General features: G+C 46.5%; 1 protein-coding gene across 1 annotated transcript in view; it reads left to right on the forward strand.

Moving 5' to 3' along the window:
- The first annotated feature begins 18,830 nt into the window (after window positions 1-18,830).
- The window catches only part of LOC123151108 (mannan endo-1,4-beta-mannosidase 6), an 18,899-nt gene continuing 15,307 nt past the window's right edge, over window positions 18,831-22,422 (forward strand). The window contains exon 1 of the mRNA XM_044570882.1: window positions 18,831-19,341. Within this exon, the coding sequence (XP_044426817.1) occupies window positions 18,958-19,341 (384 nt within the window). The 5' untranslated portion in view covers window positions 18,831-18,957. The remainder of the gene's footprint in view (window positions 19,342-22,422) is intronic.

Consider the following 22,422-nt stretch of genomic DNA (forward strand, 5'->3'; position numbering starts at 1 on the left):
GGCCTCCGGTTAATATGTTAGTCCCAAAAATAATATAAAAGTGGAAAATAAAGCCCAATATAGTCCAAAATAGTAGATAATATAGCATGAAGCAATCAAAAATTATAGATACGTTAGAGACATATCAGGCATCCCCAAGCTTAATTCCTACTCATCCTCAAGTAGGTAAATGATAAAAAGAGAATTTTTGATGCGGAGTGCTACTTGGCATAATTTCAATGCAAATCTTCTTAATTGTGGTATGAATATTCAGATTAGAAAGATTGAATACAAAAGTTTATATTGAGATATAAAATAATAATACTTCAAGCATACTAAAAAAAGCAATTATGTCTTCTCAAAAGAACATGGCCAAAGAAAGTTATCCCTAGAAAATCATATAGTCTGGCTATGCTCCATCTTCCCCACACAAAGTATTTAAATCATGCACAACCCCGATGACAAGCCAAGCAATTGTTTCATACTCTAACTTTTTCAAAACTTTTTCAATCTTCACGCAATACATGAGCGTGAGCCATGGATATAGCACTATAGGTGGAATAGAATGGTGGTTGTGGAGAAGACAAAAAGGAGAAGATAGTCTCACATCAACTAGGCGTATCAACCGGCTATGGAGATGCCCATCAATAGATATCAATGTGAGTGAGTAGGGATTGCCATGCAACGGATGCACTAAAGCTATAAATGTATGAAAGTGTTGGGAACGTAGCAGAATTTTAAAATTTTCTACGCATCACCAAGATCAATCTATGGAGTCATCTAGCAACGAGGGAGAGAGGAGTGCATCTACATACCCTTGTAGATCACGAGCGGAAGCGTTCAAGAGAACGGGGTTGATGGAGTCGTACTCGACGTGATTCAAATCACCGATGACCTAGTGCCGAACGGACTGCACCTCCGCGTTCAACACACGTACGGTTGGGAGACGTCTCCTCCTTCTTGATCCAGCAAGGGGGAAGGAGAGGTTGATGAAGATCCAGCAGCACGACGGCGTGGTGGTGGAAGCAACGATGATCTCGGCAGGGCTTCGCCAAGCGCTCGGAGACGGAGGAGTGTCACGGGAGGGAGAGGGAGAGGCCAGGAGCTTCGGTGCGCAGCCCTCCCTCCCCCCCACTATATATAGGGTGCCTAGGGGGGCGCCGGCCCTAGGAGATCCAATCTCCTAGGGGGGCGGCGGCCAAGGGGGTGCCTTGCCCCCCAAGGCAAGGATGGCGCCCCCACCCCTAGGGTTTCTAACCCTAGGCGCAGGGGGAGGCCCAAGGGGGGGCACACCAGCCCACTAGGGGCTGGTTCCCCTCCCACTTCAGCCCATGGGGCCCTCCGGGATAGGTGGCCCCACCCGGTGGACCCCCGGGACCCTTCCGGTGGTCCCGATACAATACCGGTGACCCCGAAACCTTCCCGATGGCCGAAACTGGACTTCCTATATATAAATCTTTACCTCCGGACCATTTCGGAACTCCTCGTGATGTCCGGGATCTCATCCGGGACTCCGAACAACTTTTGGGTTACCTTGTGCTAATATCTCTACAACCCTAGCGTCACCGAACCTTAAGTGTGTAGACCCTACGGGTTCGGGAGACATGCAGACATGACCGAGAAGCCTCTCCGATCAATAACCAACAGCAGGATTTGGATACCCATGTTGGCTCCCACATGCTCCACGATGATCTCATCGAATGAACCACTATGTCGAGGATTCAATCAATCCGTATACAATTCCCTTTGTCAACCGGTACGTTACTTGCCCGAGACTCGATCGTCGATATCCCAATACCTTGTTCAGTCTCGTTACCGGTAAGTCACTTTACTCGTACCGTAATGCATGATCCCGTGATCAACCACTTGGTCACATTGAGCTCATTATGATGATGCATTACTGAGTGGGCCCAGAGATACCTCTCCGTCATACAGAGTGACAAATCCCAGTCTCGATTCGTGCCAACCCAACAGACACTTTCGGAGATACCTGTAATGTACCTTTATAGTCACCTAGTTACATTGTGACGTTTGGCACACCCAAGGCACTCCTACGGTATCCGGGAGTTGCACAATCTCATGGTCTAAGGAAATGATACTTGACATTCAGAAAAGCTACAGCAAACGAACTACACGATCTTTGAGCTAAGCTTAGGATTGGGTCTTGTCCATCACATCATTCTCCTAATGATGTGATCCCGTTATCAATGACATCTAATGTCCATAGTCAGGAAACCATGACTATCCTTTGATCAACGAGCTAGTCAGCTAGAGGCTCACTAGGGACATGTTGTGGTCTATGTATTCACACATGTATTACGATTTCCGAATAACACAATTATAGCATGAACAATAGACAATTATCATGAACAAAGAAATATAATAATAACCATTTTATTATTGCCTCTAGGGCATATTTCCAACAGTCTCCCACTTGCACTAGAGTCAATATTCTAGTTACATTGTGATGAATCGAACACCCATGCAGTTCTGGTGTTGATCATGTTTTGCTCTAGGGAGAGGTTTAGTCAACGGATCTGCTACATTCAGGTCCGTATGTACTTTACAAATCTCTATGTCTCCATTTTGAACACTTTCACGAATGGAGTTGAAGCGACGCTTGATATGCCTGGTCTTCCTGTGAAACTTGGGCTCCTTGGCAAGGGCAATAGCTCCAGTGTTGTCACAGAAGAGAGTCATTGGGCCCGACGCATTGGGTATGACTCCTAGGTCGGTAATGAACTCCTTCACCCAGACTGCTTCTTGTGCTGCCTCCGAGGCTGCCATGTACTCCGCTTCACATGTAGATCTCGCCACAACGCTTTGCTTGCAACTGCACCAGCTTACTGCCCCACCATTCAAAATATACACGTATCCGGTTTGTGACTTAGAGTCATCCAGATCTGTGTCGAAGCTAGCATCGACGTAACCCTTTACGACGAGCTCTTCGTCACCTCCATAAACGATAAAAATTTCCTTAGTCCTTTTCAGGTACTTCAGGATATTCTTGACCGATGTCCAGTGTTCCATGCCGGGATTACTTTGGTACCTTCCTACCAAACTTATGGCAAGGTTTACATCAGGTCTGGTACACAGCATAGCATACATGATAGACCCTATGGCCGAGGCATAGGGGACGACACTCATCTTTTCTCTATCTTCTGCCGTGGTCGGGCATTGAGCCGTGCTCAATCTCGTACCTTGCAATACAGGCAAGAACCCCTTCTTTGACTGATCCATTTTGAACTTCTTCAATATCTTGTCAAGGTACGTACTCTGTGAAAGACCAATGAGGCGTCTCGATCTATCTCTATAGATCTTGATGCCTAATATATAAGCATCTTCTCCAAGGTCCTTCATTGAAAAACACTTGTTCAAGTAGGCCTTTATGCTTTCCAAGAATTCTATATCTTTCCATCAACAGTATGTCATCCACATACAATATGAGAAATGCTACAGAGCTCCCACTCACTTTCTTGTAAATGCAGGCTTCTCCATAAGTCTGCATAAACCCAAACGCTTTGATCATCTCATCAAAGCGAATGTTCCAACTCCGAGATGCTTGCACCAGCCCATAAATCGAGCGTTGGAGCTTGCACACCTTGTCAGCATTCTTAGGATCGACAAAACCTTCCGGCTGCATCATATGCAATTCTTCCTTAAGGAAACCATTAAGGAATGCCGTTTTGACGTCCATTTGCCATATCTCATAATCATAGAATGCGGCAATTGCTAACATGATTTGGACGGACTTCAGCTTTGCTACGGGTGAGAAAGTCTCATCGTAGTCAACCCCTTGAACTTGTCGATAACCCTTAGCGACAAGCCGAGCTTTATAGATGGTCACATTACCATCCGCGTCTATCTTCTTCTTAAAGATCCATTTATTTTCTATGGCTCGCTGATCAACGGGCAAGTCAGTCAAAGTCCATACTTCGTTTTCATACATGGATCCTATCTCGGTTTCATGGCTTCTAGCCATTTGTCGGAATCCGGGCCCGCCATTGCTTCTTAATAGTTCGAAGGTTCACCGTTGTCTAACAACATGATTTCCAAGACAGGGTTGCCGTACCACTCTGGTGCGGAACGTGTCCTTGTGGACCTACGAAGTTCAGTAGCAACTTGATCTGAAGTTTCATGATCATCATCAACTTCCTCTCTAGTCGGTGCAGGCACCTCAGGAACATTTTCTTGAGCTGCGCCACTTACTGGTTCAAGAGGTAATACTTCATCAAGTTCTACCTTCCTCCCACTTATTTCTTTCGAGAGAAACTCTTTTTCTAGAAAGGACCCATTCCTGGCAACAAAGATCTTGCCTTCAGATCTGAGGTAGAAGGTATACCCAACAGTTTCTTTAGGGTATCCTATGAAGACGCATTTTTCCGACTTGGGTTCGAGCTTTTCAGGTTGAAGTTTCTTGACATAAGCATCGCATCCCCAAACTTTTAGAAACGACAACTTAGGTTTCTTCCCAAACAATAATTCATACGGTGTCGTCTCAATGGATTTCGACGGAGCCCTATTTAAAGTGAATGCGGCAGTCTCTAAAGCATAGCCCCAAAATGATAGTGGTAAATCGGTAAGAGACATCATAGATCGCACCATATCTAATAGAGTGCGATTACGATGTTCGGACACACCATTACGCTGAGGTGTTCCAGGCGGCGTGAGTTGTGAAACTATTCCACATTTTCTTAAGTGTGTGCCAAATTCGTGACTCAAGTATTCTCCCCCATGATCTGATCGCAAGAACTTGACTTTCCTGTCACGTTGATTCTCAACCTCACTCTGAAATTCCTTGAACTTTTCAAAGGTCTCAGACTTGTGTTTCATTAAGTAGACATACCCATATCTACTCAAGTCACCAGTGAGGGTGAGAACATAACGATAGCCACCACGAGCCTCAACACTCATTGGACCTCACACATCAGTATGTATGATTTCCAATAAGTTGGTTGCTCGCTCCATTGTTCCTAAGAACGGAGTCTTGGTCATTTTACCCATGAGGCATGGTTCGCACGTGTCAAATGATTCGTAATCAAGAGACTCTAAAAGTCCATCTGCATGGAGCTTCTTCATGCGTTTGACACCTATGTGACCAAGGCGGCAGTGCCACAAGTATGTGGGACTATCATTATCAACCTTACATCTTTTGGTATTCACACTATGAATATGTGTAGCATTACGCTCGAGATTCATTAAGAATAAACCATTCACCATCGGAGCATGACCATAAAACATATCTCTCATATAAATAGAACAACCATTATTCTCGGATTTAAATGAGTATCCATCTCGTATTAAACGAGATCCTGATACAATGTTCATGCTCAAAGCTGGCACTAAATAACAATTATTGAGGTTTAAAACTAATCCCGTAGGTAAATGTAGATGTAGCGTGCCGACGGCGATCACATTGACCTTGGAACCATTCCTGACGCGCATCGTCACCTCGTCCTTCGCCAGTCTTCGTTTATTCCGCAGCTCCTGCTTTGAGTTACAAATGTGAGCAACCGCACAGGTATCAAATACCCAGGAGCTACTACGAGTACTGGTAAGGTACACATCAATTACATGTATATCACATATACCTTTCGTGATGCCGGCCTTCTTGTCCGCTAAGTATTTGGGGCAGTTCCGCTTCCAGTGACCACTTCCCTTGCAATAAAAGCACTCAGTCTCGGGCTTGGGTCCATTCTTTGGCTTCTTCCCGGCAGCTTGCTTACCGGGCACGGCAACTCCCTTGCCATCCTTCTTGAAGTTCTTCTTACCCTTGCCTTTCTTGAACTTAGTGGTTTTATTCACCATCAACACTTGATGTTCCTTTTTGACTTCTACCTCTGCTGATTTCAGCATTGCAAATACTTCAGGAATGGTCTTTTCCATCCCCTGCATATTGAAGTTCATCACAAAGCTCTTGTAGCTCGGTGGAAGCGACTGAAGGATTCTGTCAATGACCGCGTCATCCGGGAGATTAACTCCCAGCTAAGTCAAGCGGTTATGCAACCCAGACATTTTGAGTATGTGCTCACTGACAGAACTATTTTCCTCCATCTTACAGCTGAAGAACTTGCCGAAGACTTCATATCTCTCGACCCGGGCATGAGCTTGAAAAACCATTTTCAGATCTTCGAACATCTCATATGCTCCGTCTCTCTCAAAACGCTTTTGGAGCCCGGTTCTAAGCTATAAAGCATGCCGCACTGAACGAGGGAGTAATCATCAGCACGTGTCTACCAAGCGTTCATAACGTCTTGGTTCTGTGGGACCGGTGCGTCACCTAGCGGTGCTTCTAGGACATAATCTTTCTTGGCAGCTATGAGGATGATCCTCAGGTTCTGGACCCAGTCCGTATAGTTGTTGCCATCGTCTTTCAGCTTGGTTTTCTCTAGGAACGCGTTGAAGTTGAGGACAACGTGGGCCATTTGATCTACAAAACATATTGTAAAGATTTTAGACTAAGTTCATGATAATTAAGTTCATCTAATCAAATTATTAAATGAACTCCCACTCAGATAGACATCCCTCCAGTCATCTAAGTATAACATGATCCGAGTTAACTAGGCCGTGTCCGATCATCACGTGAGACGGACTAGCCAACATCAGCGAACATCTTCATGTTGATCGTATCTTCTATACGACTCATGCTCGACCTTTCGGTCTTCTGTGTTCCGAGGCCATGTCTGTACATGCTAGGCTCGTCAAGTCAACCTAAGTGTATTGCGTGTGTAAATCTGGCTTACACCCGTTGTATTCGAACGTTAGAATCTATCACACCCGATCATCACGTGGTGCTTCAAAACAACGATCCTTCACAATGGTGCACAGTTAGAGGGAACACTTTCTTGAAATTATTACGAGGGATCATCTTATTTAACCTACCGTCGTTCTAAGCAAATAAGATGTAAAACATGATAAACATCACACGCAATCAAATAGTGACATGATATGGCCAATATCATTTGCTCCTTTGATCTCCATCTTTGGGGCTCCATGATCATCGTTGTCATCGGCATGACACCATGATCTCCATCATCATGATCTCCATCATCGTGTCTTCTTGAAGTTGTCACGTCAACTATTACTTCTACTACTATGGCTAATGGTTTAGCAATAAAGTAAAGTAATTACATGACGTTTATGTTGACACGCAGGTCATAAATAAATTAAGACAACTCCTATGGCTCCTGCCAGTTGTCATACTCATCGACATGCAAGTCGTGATTCCTATTACAAGAACATGATCAATCTCATACATCACATATATCATTCATCATTCATCACAACCTTTGGCCATATCACATCACAAAACACTTGCTGCAAAAACAAGTTAGACGTCCTCTAATTGTTGTTGCAAGTTTTTACGTGGCTTCTATAGGTTTCTAGCAAGAACTTTCCAACCTACGCCAAAACCACAACGTGAATTGCCAATTTCTATTTATCCTTCATAAGGACCCTATTCATTGAATCCGATCCGACTAAAGTGGGAGAGACAGACACCCGCCAGCCACCTTATGCAACTAGTGCATGTCAGTCGGTGGAACTGGTCTCACGTAAGCGTATGTGTAAGGTTGGTCCGGGCCGCTTCATCCCACGATGCCGCCGAATCAAGATAAGACTAGTAACGGCAAGCAAATTGACAATATCGACGCCCACAACTACTTTGTGTTCTACTCGTGCACAGTAACTACGCATAGACCTAGCTCATGATGCCACTGTTGGGGAACGTAGCAGAATTTTAAAATTTTCTACGCATCACCAAGATCAATCTATGGAGTCATCTAGCAACGAGGGAGAGAGGAGTGCATCTACATACCCTTGTAGATCACAAGCGGAAGCATTCAAGAGAACGGGGTTGATGGAGTCGTACTCGACGTGATTCAAATCATCGATGACCTAGTGCCGAACGAACGACACCTCCGCGTTCAACACACGTACGGTTGGGAGACGTCTCCTCCTTCTTGATCCAGCAAGGGGGAAGGATAGGTTGATGAAGATCCAGCAGCACAACGGCGTGGTGGTGGAAGCAACGGTGATCTCGGTAGGGCTTCGCCAAGCGCTGGGAGACGGAGGAGTGTCACGGGAGGGAGAGGGAGAGGCCAGGAGCTTCGATGCACAGCCCTCCCTCCCCCCACTATATATAGGGTGCCTAGTGGGGGCACCGGCCATAGGAGATCCAATCTCCTAGGGGGGGGGGGGGCGGCCAAGGGGGTGCCTTGCCCCCCAAGGCAAGGGTGGCGCCCCCACCCCTAGGGTTTCTAACCCTAGGCGCAGGGGGAGGCCCAAGGGGGGGCGCACCAGCCCACTAGGGGCTGGTTCCCCTCCCACTTCAGCCCATGGGGCCCTCCGGGATAGGTGGCCCCACCCGGTGGACCCCCTGGACCCTTTCGGTGGTCCCGGTACAGTACCGGTGACCCCGAAACCTTCACGATGGCCGAAATTGGACTTCATATATATAAATCTTTACCTCCGGACCATTCCGGAACTCCTCGTAACGTCCGGGATCTCATCCGGGACTCCGAACAACTTTCGGGTTACCATGTGCTAATATCTCTACAACCCTAGCGTCACCGAACCTTAAGTGTGTAGACCCTACGGGTTCGGGAGACATGCAGACATGACCGAGAAGCCTCTCCGGTCAATAACCAACATCGGGATTTGGATACCCATGTTGGCTCCCACATGCTCCACGATGATCTTATCGGAAGAACCACGATTTCGAGGATTCAATCAATCCGTATACAATTCCCTTTGTCAATCGGTACGTTACTTGCCCGAGACTCGATCGTCGGTATCCCAATACCTTGTTCAGTCTCGTTACCGGCAAGTCACTTTACTCGTACCGTAATGCATGATCCCGTGATCAACCACTTGATCACATTGAGCTCATTATGATGATGCATTACCGAGTGGGCCCAGAGATACCTCTCCGTCATACTGAGTGACAAATCCCAGTCTCGATTCGTGCCAACCCAACAGACACTTTCGGAGATACCTGTAATGTACCTTTATAGTCACACAGTTACATTGTGACGTTTGACACACCCAAGGCACTCCTACGGTATCCGGGAGTTACTAGCCATAGATTCATCAAAATAAGCAAACAACACACAAAAAACAGAATCTGTCAAAAACAGAACAGTCTGTAGTAATCTGTAGCTAGCGCAAGATCTGGAACCCCAAAAATTCTAAAATAAATTTCTGGACGTGAGGAATTTATCTATTAATCATATGCAAAAATAATTAACTAAATAACACTCTTCAAATAAAAATGACAGCAGTTCTCGTGAGTGCTAAAGTTTCTATTTTTTATAGCAAGTTCAACAAGACTTTCCCCAAGTCTTCTCAACGGTTCTACTTGGCACAAACACTAATTAAACACAAAAAAACAACCAAAACAGAGGCTAAATAATTTATTTATTACTAAACAGGAGCAAAAAGCAAGGAATAAAAATAAAATTGGGTTGCCTCCCAACAAGCGCCATCGTTTAACGCCCCTAACTAGGCATAACAAGCAAGGATAGATCTAGGTATTGCCATCTTTGGTAGGCAATTCTTCAATTAGGCATCTACCATGTTTAGGAATTTATTTCTTTTTATTAATTATCAAACTTTTGGGCACAAGATCGAAAAATTCATTTGTAATAAATGGTTCTTTAATGATAGCAAAAAGATTGGGATGAATACTTATAGATTTAAGATCAACAGTTTCCTTACTAGAGGATTCACCCTTATTTTTAGGAACATACATGAGCTTGGCAATTTTAGTAGGAGGACTAGGAGTACTCTTTACGGAAGAAAAAGCGGTTCCCAAATTTGTAATGATACCCTCAAGTTTATCAATTCTAGTAGAATCTAAGTTCATCTTCTCATTAACTATGGGTTCCTTTTCCTTAATATTTTTCAAAGTCATTCCTACCTTAGATCCATATTGAATGATTTGATTATGGATCTTTTTATCTAGATTTTCAATTGATTCAATAGTAGCAACTTTATTTTCAATAATTTCAAGTCTTTGCATAACATGCTCCAAAGTGAACATGGTTCCATTAACCAAAAGAGGTGGTGAGCCAAATAAATCTAACATAGCATTATAAGAATCAAAAGTATGGCTACTCAAGAAGTTCCCTCCGGTAATGGTATCGAGGATATATCTATTCCAAGGATTAATACCTACATAAAAATTGCGGAGAAGAACTAAGGTAGATTGTTTCCTGGTAGATCTATTTTGAGCATTGCAAATTCTATACCAAGCATCTTTTAGATTTTCTCCCTCCCTTTGTTTAAAATTTAGAACTTCACTCTCGGGAGACAATGGAGAAGATATGAGACTAGCCATGACGACAAGCAATCAAAATAGCACACGAGCAAACAAAAAGGCAAATAGAGAGGGAGGATAGAGAGAGAGGGCGAATAAATCGGCAAGGGTGAATTGGGGGGAGAGGAAAACGAGAGGCAAATGGCAAATAATGTAATGCGAGAGATAGGTATTCTGATGGGTACTTGGTATGTTGACTTTTTGCGTAGACTCCCCGGCAATGGCGCCAGAAATCTGTCTTGCTACGTCTTGAGCTTGCGTTGGTTTTCCCCAAAGAGGAAGGGATGATGCAGCAGAGTAGCGTAAGTATTTCCCTCAGTTTTTGAGAACCAAGGTATCAATCCAGTAGGAGCCCACGCTCAAGTCCCTCGTACATGCACAAAGCGATAGCTACTCACAACCAACGCGATTAGGGGTTGTCAAGCCCTTCACGGTCACTTACGAGAGTGAGATCTGATAGATAGAATATTTTTGGTATTTTTGATATAAAGATGCAAAGTAAAAAGTAAAAGAAAAGTAAATAGAAAAACAATATAAAAGTGATGGAGATTTATATGATGAGAATAGACCCGGGGGCCATAGGTTTCACTAGTGGCTTCTCTCAAGAGCATAAGTATTCTACGGTGGGTGAACAAATTACTGTTGAGCAATTGATAGAATTGAGCATAATTACGAGAATATCTAGGCATGATCATGTATATAGGCATCACGTCCATGACAAGTAGATCAAAACGATTCTGCATCTACTACTATTACTCCACTCATCGACCGCTATCCAGCAAGCATCTAGAGTATTAAGTTAAAAACAGAGTAACGCCTTAAGTAAGATGACATGATGCAGAGAGATAAATTCATGCAATATGAAATAAACCCCACCTTGTTATCCTCGATGGCAACGATACGATACGTGCCTTGCTGCCCCTTCTGTCACTAGGAAAGGACACCGCAAGATCGAACCCAAAGCTAAGCACTTCTCCCATGGCAAGAACTACCAATCTAGTTGGCCAAACCAAATGGATAATTCGAAGAGACTTGCAAAGATAACCAATCATGCATAAAACAAATTCAGAGAAGATTCAAATATTATTCATAGATAGACTTGATCATAAACCCACAATTCATCGGTCTCAACAAACACACCGCAAAAAGAAGATTACATCGAATAGATCTCCACAAGAGAGGGGGAGAACTTTGTATTGAGATTCAAAGAGAGAGAAGAAGCCATCTAGCTACTAATTATGGACCCGAAGGTCTGAGGTAAACTACTCACACTTCATCGGAGGGGCTAGGATGATGTAGAAGCCCTCCGTGATGATGGCCCTCTTCCGGCGGAGCTCCGGAACAGGCCCCAAGACGGGATCTTGTGGATATAGGAAGTTGCGGCGGTGGAATTAGGTTTTTGGCTCCTGTTCTGATTGTTTGGGGGTACGTGTGTATATATAGGAGGAAGGAGTACGTTGGTGGAGCACCGAGGGGCCCACGAGGCAGGGGGCGCGCCCTAGGGGGGCGCCCCTACCCTCGTGACCACCTCTTTGATCCCTTGCAGTAGGGTCCAAGTCTCCTGGATCACGTTCGGTGAGAAAATCACGTTTCCGAAGATTTTATTCCATTTGGACTCGTTTGATATTTTGTTTATCCGAAACACTGAAATAGGCAAAAAACAGCAATTCTGGGTTGGGCCTCCGGTTAATAGGTTAGTCCCAAAAATAATATAAAAGTGGAAAATAAAGCCCAATATAGTCCAAAACGGTAGATAATATAGCATGGAGCAATCAAAAATTATAGATACGTTGGAGACGTATCAAGAAGCCACTAGTGAAACCTATGGCCCCTGGGTCTATTCTCATCATATCAACCTCCATCACTTTAATCTTGCTTTGCTTTTACTTTGCTTTTACTTTTTACTTTGCATCTTTATACCAAAAATATTATATCTATCAGATCTCACTCTCGTAAGTGACCGTGAAGGGATTGACAACCCCTAATCGCGTTGGTTGCGAGTAGCTATCGCTTTGTGCAGGTACGAGGGACTTGAGTGTGGGCTCCTACTGGATTGATACCTTGGTTCTCAAAAACTGAGGGAAATACTTACGCTACTCTGCTGCATCATCCCTTCCTCTTCGGGGAAAACCAACGCAAGCTCAAGACGTAGCAATAAGGCGTGATCTCCAGCATCCTGGTTAGCACGGGATTTGGTGAGATCTCAGGGAGGGGGCCGGACATCTGATCAACTTTGCCTTCGCTATCCAATCCTGGTCAAAGAGCGGCTTTTTTAGGGCGACGTTGTGATAAATAAATGGACAGTGTGTTCGGATGCGGGGCTACTTACTTGGGTATCCGGGCGATTGCAGCTCAGACCTGCATCCTCAGTGATGTCCGGACACATTATTTGTGGTCCGAAGAACAATTTGTACATCTCCTCGGGCGTCATGCCGAGGAAGTGTTGGATAGCTCGCGGTCCCTCTGGGTTGAACTCCCACATGCGCAGGGACGACGTTTGCAAGGCTGGACTCGAAGAACTAGCATAACTTGCACTACCATAACCAGACTGAAATCTCTCTCAAAGAGATCTCGGATACGGCTTTGCAGTATTGGCACGTTCCTGGCTGGACCCCAGCTCAGCCCCTGCTGATCCATGACATCTGTTGTGGTGGGGGGCCTGAGCGAAAGGTGGGGACGGCTACCCACTTGGCACTTCGGGGAGCTATGATGTAGAACCACTCCCGCTGCCACAATCCGGACACCTCTGGGAAGCTACCCTCAGGCCATGGAGCGTCAGCGATTTTGCTTATTGAAGCGCCTCCGCATGCTGTGTGCTGCCCCTCGATCATCTTCGGCTTCACATCGAAGGTCTTGAGCCACAAGCCGAACTGATGGGTAATGCGGAGGAAGGCCTCACATATGACAATAAATGACAAAATGTGAAGAAGGGAATCCGGGGCCAGATCATGAAAATCTAGCCCATAATAGAACATAAGACCCCTAACAAAGGGATCCAGAGCGAGACCTAGTCCTCGGAGGAAGTGGGAGACGAACACGACGCTCTCATTGGGTTCGGGAGTAGGGACGATTGCCCTCGGGCAGGCAGCCGATGCGAAATTTCGGCGGTCAGATATCTGGCCTCTCTCAACTTCTTGATGTCCTCCTCCGTGACGGAGGAAGGCATCCACCGACCTTGAAGGTTGTATCCGGACATAGTTGAAGGTCCGAAGTGCCTAAACCTGAGCTTTGGGTGTTGGAACTCGAGGCGGGAGGCGGATTCGATTAAGATCGAGAGAAAAAAGCCTTGTCCCCTTTATAAAGAGGGTGAATATCAAGCGTCCTCCTCGTGGCCGTTTGGGACTTGCCTAAGATCCAGGAGTCCTACCCATAGGCACGGTTGGGTTACCCACGTCCGTATTGATGAGAATCCCATGATAAAATGGACATGATCTCTGCTTCGACAAGACGTGCCAAGGAAACCGTCTCGCGAAACATGCTGAGATGGGTTATGAAAAACGATTCGAATAAACACCTGGCTGTGGTGTGATGTCACACTACGGGGTACGTCAGTAGATTAGATTTGTGGAAATATTATTCTCTCTACGGTGGTATGTGGAACTCGTTTTGCAGAGCCGGACACGATCCTCGTGTTCAAAATCTTCTATGAAGTATTCGGAGGAGGAACCCGCCTTGCAATGCCGAAGACAATCTGCGCGCCAGACTCATTGTCATTGAAGCCTGGTTCAGGGGCTACTGAGGGAGTCCTGGATTAGGGGGTATCCGGACAGACGGACCATATCCTTTGGTCGGACTGTTGGACTATGAAGATACAAGATTGAAGACTTCGTCCCGTGTCCGGATGGGACTCTCCTTGGCATGGAAGGCAAGCTTGGCAATATGGATATGTAGATCTCCTTCCTTGTAACCGACTCTGTGTAACCCTAGCCCCCTCCGGTGTCTATATAAACCGGAGGTTTAGTCCGTAGGACCAAGAACAACAATCATACCATAGGCTAGCTTCTAGGGTTTAGCCTCTCTGATCTCGTGATAGATCAACTCTTGTATTACCCATATTATCAAGAACAATCAAGCAGGACGTAGGGTATTACCTCCATCAAGAGGGCCCGAACCTGGGTAAACATCGTGTCCCCTGCCTCCTGTTACCATCCGCCTTAGACGCACAGTTCGGGACCCCCTACCCGAGATCCGCCGGTTTGGACACCGACAACGTTCCTAGCCAATTCATCAACTTTAAGCAATTTTTCTTCAAGCAAAGCATTGAAATTCTTTTGCGAATTCATAAACTCCTTAACACTAGTCTCAAATTCAGAGGTCATCTTATTAAAATTTTCATAAGAATTGTTGTAGGAATTACCATAATTATTAGAGGAATTATTAGGAAACGGCATAGAATTAAAATTACCTCTATACGCGTTATTACCAAAATTGTTCCCACCAACAAAATTCACATCCATAGATTCATTATTATTCTCAATCAAGGTAGACAAATGCATATCATTAGGATCAGTAGGAGCACTCTTATTAGCAAACAATTTCATAAGTTCATCCATCTTTCCACTCAAAACATTAATCTCTTCAATTGCATGCACTTTTTTACTAGTAGATCTTTCGGTGTGCCATCGAGAATAATTAACCATAATATTATCTAGGAGTTTAGTAGCTTCTCCTAAAGTGATTTCCATAAAAGTGCCTCCCGCGGCCGAATCTAAAAGATTTCTAGAAGCAAAATTCAACCCGGCATAAAAATTCTGTATAATCATCCATAAATTCAAACCATGTGTAGGGCCATTACGTATCATTAATTTCATCCTCTCCCAAGATTGTGCAACATGTTCATGATCAAGTTGCTTAAAATTCATAACGTTTCTAAGAGAGATGATTTTAGCGGGAGGAAAATACTTAGAGATAAAATCATTTTTGCACTTATTCCATGAATCAATACTATTTTTAGTCAAAGACAAAAACCAAGATTTAGCACGATCTCTAAGCGAAAACGGAAATAGCTTAAGTTTAACAATATCATTATCCACATCTTTCTTCTTTTGCATATCATACAAATCAACAAAGTTGTTTAGATGGGTAGCGGCATCTTCACTAGGAAGGCCGGCGAATTGATCTTTCATGACAAGATTCAACAAAGCAGCATTAATTTCACAAGATTCAGCATCGGTAAGTGGAGCAATCAGAGTGCTAAGAAAATCATTGTTGTTGGTATTGGTAAAGTCACACAATTTAGTATTAGCTTGAGCCATCATGACAAGCAAGCAATCCAACACACAAGCAAACGAGAAACGGGCAAAAGAGGCAAACTGGAAAATAGGAGGGGAACGGAAAGAGAGGGTGAAAGGAAAAGAGGGCGAATAAAACGGCAATGGTGAAGTGGGGGAGAGGAAAACGAGAGGCAAATGGCAAATAATGTAATGCAAGGGATAAGAGTTTGTGATGGGTACTTGGTATGTCTTGACTTGTGCGTAGACTCCAGAAACAGTGCCAAAATGGCTCGTTGTTAGGAGTCAAATTTTGACTTGACTTGGCATGAATCTCCCCGGCAACGGCGCCAGAAATCCTTCTCGCTACCTCTTGAGCACTGTGTTGGTTTTCCCTTGAAGAGGAAAGGGTGATGCAGCAAAGTAGCGTAAGTATTTTCCTCAGTTTTTGAGAACCAAGGTATCAATCCAGTAGGAGATCACGCTCGAGTCCCACGCACCTACACAAACAAATAAGAACCTCACAACCAATGCGATAAAAGGGGTTGTCAATCCCTTCACGGTCACTTACAAGAGTGAGATGTGATATATATGATAAGATAAATTTTTTGGTATCTTTATGATAAAGAGAAATAAAGATGCAAAGTAAAATAAACGGCAAAGGAAATAACTAAGTATTGGAAGATTAATATGATGGAAGATAGACCTGGGGGCCATAGGTTTCACTAGTGGCTTCTCTCAAGAGCATAAGTATTACGGTGGGTAAACGAATTACTGTCGAGCAATTGATAGAATTGAGCATAGTCATGAGAATATCTAGGTATGATCATGTATATAGGCATCACGTCCACGACAAGTAGACCGAAACGATTCTGTATCTACTACTATTACTCCACACATCGACCGCTATCCAGCATGCATCTAGAGTATTAAGTTCATAAGAACAGAGTAATGCTTTAAGTAAGATGACATGATGTAGAGGGATAAACTCATGCAATATGATATAAACCCCATCTTTTTATCCTCGATGACAACAATACAATACGTGCCTTGCTGCCCCTGCTGTCACTGGGAAAGAACACCGCAAGATTGAACCCAAAACTAAGCACTTCTCCCATTGCAAGAAAGATCAATCTAGTAGGCCAAACCAAACTGATAATTCGAAGAGACTTGTAAAGATAAACCAATCATACATAAAAGAATTCAGAGGAGATTCAAATATTGTTCATAGATAAACTTGATCATAAACTCACAATTCATCGGATTTCGACAAACACACGCAAAAGAAGATTACATCGAATAGATCTCCAAGAAGATCGAGGAGAACTTTGTATTGAGATCCAAAGAGAGAGAAGATGCCATCTAGCTAATAACTATGGACCCGAAGGTCTGAAGTAAACTACTCACACATCACTGGAGAGGCCATGGAGTTGATGTAGAGGCCCTCCGTGATCAATGACCCCTCCGGCAGAGCTCCGAAAAAGGCCCCGAGATGGGATCTCTCGGGTACAGAAGGTTGCGGCGGTGGAATTAGGTTTTCGTGGTGCTCCTAGATGTTTGGGGGATACGTGGATATATATAGAAGGAAGAAGTACGTCGATGGAGCATCGAGGGGCCCACGAGGGTGGAGGGCGCGCCCAGGGGGTAGGCGCGCCCCCTGCCTCGTGCCCTCCTCGATCGTTTCTTGACGCCCACTCCAAGTCTCCTGGATCATGTTTGTTGAGAAAATCACGTTCCCGAAGGTTTCATTCCGTTTGGACTCCGTTTGATATTCTTTTTCTTCGAAACCCTAAAATAGGCAAAAAAACAACAATTTGGGCTGGGCCTCCGGTTAGTAGGTTAGTCCCAAAAATGATATAAAAGTGTAAAATAAAGCCCATTAACATCCAAAATAGATAATGTAATAGGATGGAGCAATCAAAAATTATAGATATGTTAGAGATGTATCAACCACTAATATCAACGTCATTGCCTTCTTTTTCATCACCATCACCTTCGACATAGATGTCATCGTCTTCATGCCACGAGTCATCATGGTCGTAGTCAGCACGGTCGTCGACCTCTTCACCGGGGACGTACTGGGAGCGGTCATCCTGACTTTGGGTCTCGTCGGGGTCATAGGCATGGCCATGCCCACCCTCGGAGATCACGTCCTCCATGTACTGGTTGTAGAAGGGGTCATCGACCGTTGGCGCTGGTGTTGGCATTCCGTCAAACTAGACGCAAGGGGCCGGCATGGTGCCCGTGAACGGTGCCCGTGCTTGCTTTCTTTGCATCTCGACGGACGGCCGGCCGCTGCTGCTGGACCCAGACGCGACGTTGAGGTCGATGACGGCCGCGGGACGCGGTGTGGACGGCGCGAACAAGCCCACGTCCGGCAACCCCGAGAAACGGGTCTGGCCGTCGTGCCTTGGCGGAGGAAAGCCGGGTGACATGGGCGCAGTCCGCGACGTCGGCGACTGGCAGTGCGGAGGCCGGGCGACCGACGAGCCTGTGCTCGCCGGGCCGACGGCCGCTGCAGGGAACCCGGCCGGACGGCCCATGCCAAGCATGAGGAGGGCGTGCGCTTTGTTGACGAGGTCCTCCTTCTCGTCGACCGCGACCTTGTGCCGCGCAGCCTCCATTGCATCATGTTGGGTGGCGAACTTGGCCGCGGCGGCATTGACCATGACGACCGCTCTTCGTTCCATCCTCTTCGCCGATTCCGCGTCCAACTTGGCGATCTCCTCTGACGTGCACTCCGATCGCGGCTTCCTTGGCGCCTTGATCGCCTCCTTCTTCACCTTTGTGGGCGGTTCGACGGCCAGGCCGCCGGAATTTGGCGGGGCGTCGGCCATGGACAGGGAAGAGAGGGGGCGGCGGGAGGGACGTGGGAGGGTTTGGGGAAATGGCGTCAAATGGGGCGTGGGGGGGTTGATTTCTCCCACCGACAGATGGGCTAGGGGAGGACAAGCGCGCGCGTCCTGCCTGTCCGCGCGCTGTCCGTTTCACCTCAAAACCGGCGCAAACTTGGGCCAGTTATGGGTCGAAAGCGGACACAAAGCGGACAAAAGTCCGTTTACGCCCGCGTGTTGAGTCGTCTGGTTTGTCCGTTTTATTCCAAACAAACGGGGGCGGACAAGATAGGGTCACGCGGTGGAGTTGGCCTTTAGGATGGTCAGGAGAGCTAGAGGAGTTGCTACAAGAAACATGGGCCAAACTATAAAATTCCCCAGGAACACCAAAAAATCCTACACTGCACGCTCGAATGGCGACAGCAAAAGATGTCAAAAGGAAAAAAAGTGACGGCAGCAAAACCCAAATAAACCGCGACCAGAAGCCGAGCCAAATTCCGGCACTTGGCACACGCGCGAACGCCCACCGCCGGCCTCCGACTGAGAGAAAGGGAAGGAAGGGAAGAAAATCCAGCGCCGCGGCGGGGGCGGAGGCGGAGCCGGAGCCAGCCGACCAATGCGGCGGGAGAAGCGGCTCTACAGCTTCCTGGGCCTCCTCCTCCTCCTCGCCGTCGTCTACCTCAACTGGCTCCCGGGCCGCGACCCCGCCGCCCCCGGCGGCGGCGGCCTCAAGCTGCCGGTGCCGTGGCTGCAGCCGCGGATGTCGTTCGCGGGCCGCAACGGCACCCACTTCGTGGACGCCGACACAGGCGCGCCGCTCTACGTCAACGGCTGGAACTCCTACTGGCTGCTCTCGTCGCGGTCGCCCGCGCTCGTGTCGGAGATGCTGCGCCGGGGCCGCCGCATGGGCCTCGGCGTCTGCCGCACCTGGGCCTTCATCGACGGCGGCCCCGGCGCGCTTCAGATCTCCCCCGGCCGCTTCAACGAAGCCGTCTTCCAGGTCCAGATCTCCCTCCAATCCCCTGCTACTCCCTCGCGAACCATCTGGTGGCAGTCATGCTATTGGGGCTGCTCTTCTGACCAAAATTCTTGTCTATATACAAGGGTACTACTTAGAGCCGCAGTTAACAAACACGTGAACACATCTTTTGTATTGTTGGTACCACTGTTGGGACCGTGGGGGTGTTGCAAAGCATGATGATGCAACTGGGGCAATTTGGATGTGCTTCATGTGGCCATCATTTAGCAGATACTTTGCAACATGAAGATATCTGCATACTTTGTCGTGTAGAGGCCCAATGCCCGATACCATGTACCGTATTTCGATACCAGATTAGGTTATGCTTTATGCTTCTGTAGTCCAAATCCATAATTCAGTAGATTCCATAATACCCTTCACAGTAAGACTGCCGTGTACCAAATAAATCCAGTCGTAATATCTTTCCGCATGCATCGAATAAATCTTATGGTTGGCGTCTAGCCTTTTTGGGAACCAATTAGCTTTTAAGTTCCTTATATATCGTGGCGCGATTTCTTTGGTGCCTCTCGCTGATTAGAACCTTCTGTCAAGAAACAAGATCCCTTCACCAGTCTCCTCCCCTGTCCCAATCATGTTTCTGCATTTCTTAATCATATTCTAGTGGTGTGGTCATTTAAACAAGTGCGCTGTTATCTTGTGATGTTTGAAGACCCTACCTAGTGTTGGCTGCAAATTCATAGCTCGCCCTGACTGGCCTGGTTAATGACGTACTATTGACAAGCCTGGCCTTGTATTGCGGCCATTTGTCATGGAACATACTCGTAAAGCCTCATGAAAATCTTATAATCCCTGAGGAGGTTCTACCATGTGGAAACGCTCTTTAATTGAACTTTTCTTTTAACTGGTTGTGACCAAGAAACTACCAGCTTTGCTTGGTGGGCTGGGAATGCCAGAATAATCAATTTATCGGGTAAACTACTTGGAGCTCATGTAGCCCATGAAGGATTAATCGTATTCTGGGCCAGAGCAATTAACCTATTTGAAGTGGCCCATTTCGTACCAGAAAAGCTCATGTATGAACAAGGGTTGATTTTACTTCCGCCCTTAGCTACTCTAGGTTGGGGAGTAGGGCCAGCGGGGAAGTTCTAGATACTTTTCCTCACCTCGTATCTGGCATACTTCACCCAATTTCCTCATCAGTCTTAGGCTTGGGTGGCATAAATCAAAACACCAACCACTATAGTTAGATTTGTTGCTAAAATATCGGTATTAAGCCCCAAATTGGCAGCGCATGGCCAGTGAGCTAAAACCCCCTGAAAGAATAGGTTGCATTTTTCATATGCTCTCCTCTTATAGATAGGACGGACAAAGAACAAATTTTTTTCATGGTGACAATCTCCTAACAGAATCCTATTGTTAGCAACGGCAGTATGCTTGTTTGATTTGAGATATATTGCGCCACATGCATATTAACCAAATGTTTAAAATTACAACTCAGAAGTTTCAAGTTTGAAACTGATGGGATCTGTTTTGAGGAGTCACATGGAAAGCTACTTTAAGACTCAGGAAAATGGACCTTTGAATGTCACATTACCTGCTTACATCTGCATAGTTCTCTTATGAATTTTGAAGCATGGTCATCTGTAAGTTCTCAGGTTTGCTGGTTATTTGACTCACCAATAGAACGAGTTTTGAAACTTTACCTCCTTGATTGACACATCTCATCTTGGCCTCTAATACCTTTACACACTTGGGAGTTAACCAGCCCTGTCAATTATGTTGCTGCAATCAAGTTTTTACAATGGAAAAAAGAATCCCTGAAAGAACGATGGTTTCTAGAGTGGAATGATCATGCACTTGTCTGTGAGGTGCAATATTTGGCGTCGACTGGTATCATACCTTTTTTGAGAAAATGCAAAGGACTTGCATTTCATTTCATTGAAAAGGGGGGAATTTGGTTACAGGCGCCCTAAGGTGGTTCACGTATATTATAATCAGTGCACGTCCCAAGATGAGGGCAGCACAATTCTAAGCTCAGTTGTCCCAGCCTTTGCCCAAAGATAGGCCTCCTCCTTAATGTTCTGAACTAGTGTGTCAATGGAAGGCCTGGCGTTCTCGAAGACGCAGCTGTTCCTGTGCTTCCAAGTCATCCAGGGCACAAGAAGTGCGACTGATTGCAGGGCTTTGCGCAACGTCGGAGGCGTATTTTCCTTGGCGTGCAGCCACCAGTCCATGAGGGTGGGCTCCTGGTTGGGTGTCGGTGCCGGAATGCGCAGCCAGGCCAGGGTCTCATGCCAGGCCTGCCGGGCAAGGGGGCAGTCCAGCAGCAAGTGCCGGATCGTTTCCGGTGTTTGGTCGCAGAGAAGGCATGTGGGTGATGTTGCAGACCACGGCGAGCCAGCCGCTCCGCGGTCCAGCATCGGTCCTGGTTGGCCAGCCAATGGAAGAACTTGACTCGAGGCGGTGCGCAGCACTTCCAGAACAGCTTCCATGAGTGGCAGGACGTTGACCCTTGGAAGGTAGCCTCGTAGCAGGGTTGTGCAGAGTACATACCGCTCGTGGACCGTTTCCAGATTAGCTGGTCCGACATGTCTGAAAGAGTGGTGCGTTGTGCAATCTGCCATAGCTGCAGGTACTGGCCAATCTCGTGGATGCCAAGTACGCCATGTATGTCGCGTGCCCAGGTGTTGTTGTCGAGGCCGTCCGCCACCGTTCTGGCTGTCCTTGCGTCGGCGCTTCGGAACGGCACCGTATAGCAAAGGCATGATCTCACGAACCGAAAGCCCATTGATCCAAGGTCCTCCCAAAACAAGGCAGTCGAACCATCTCCCAGGGCCATGGAGGTAGAAGCAGCGAATAGCGCGCGTTCATTGCCGGAGAACTGTAGGTCAAGCCCCTGCCATGCACGTTCCGGGTCCGTGCGAGTAAACCAGAGCCAGCGCAAGCCTAGCACGCTCCAGATCGCGGACGCCCAGACCACCTAGCTCGAGTGGGCGGCAAACATGGCGCCAGTTGACGTGACAATTACCACCATTCGCAGCAGCTCGGCCCGCCCAGAGGAAACCATGCTGAATCTTCTCAAGTTGTTTCAAAGTCGGGGGG

Source organism: Triticum aestivum, chromosome 7A (genome assembly GCF_018294505.1).
Source record: "Triticum aestivum cultivar Chinese Spring chromosome 7A, IWGSC CS RefSeq v2.1, whole genome shotgun sequence".
In the NCBI taxonomy this organism is placed as follows: Eukaryota; Viridiplantae; Streptophyta; class Magnoliopsida; order Poales; family Poaceae; genus Triticum; species Triticum aestivum.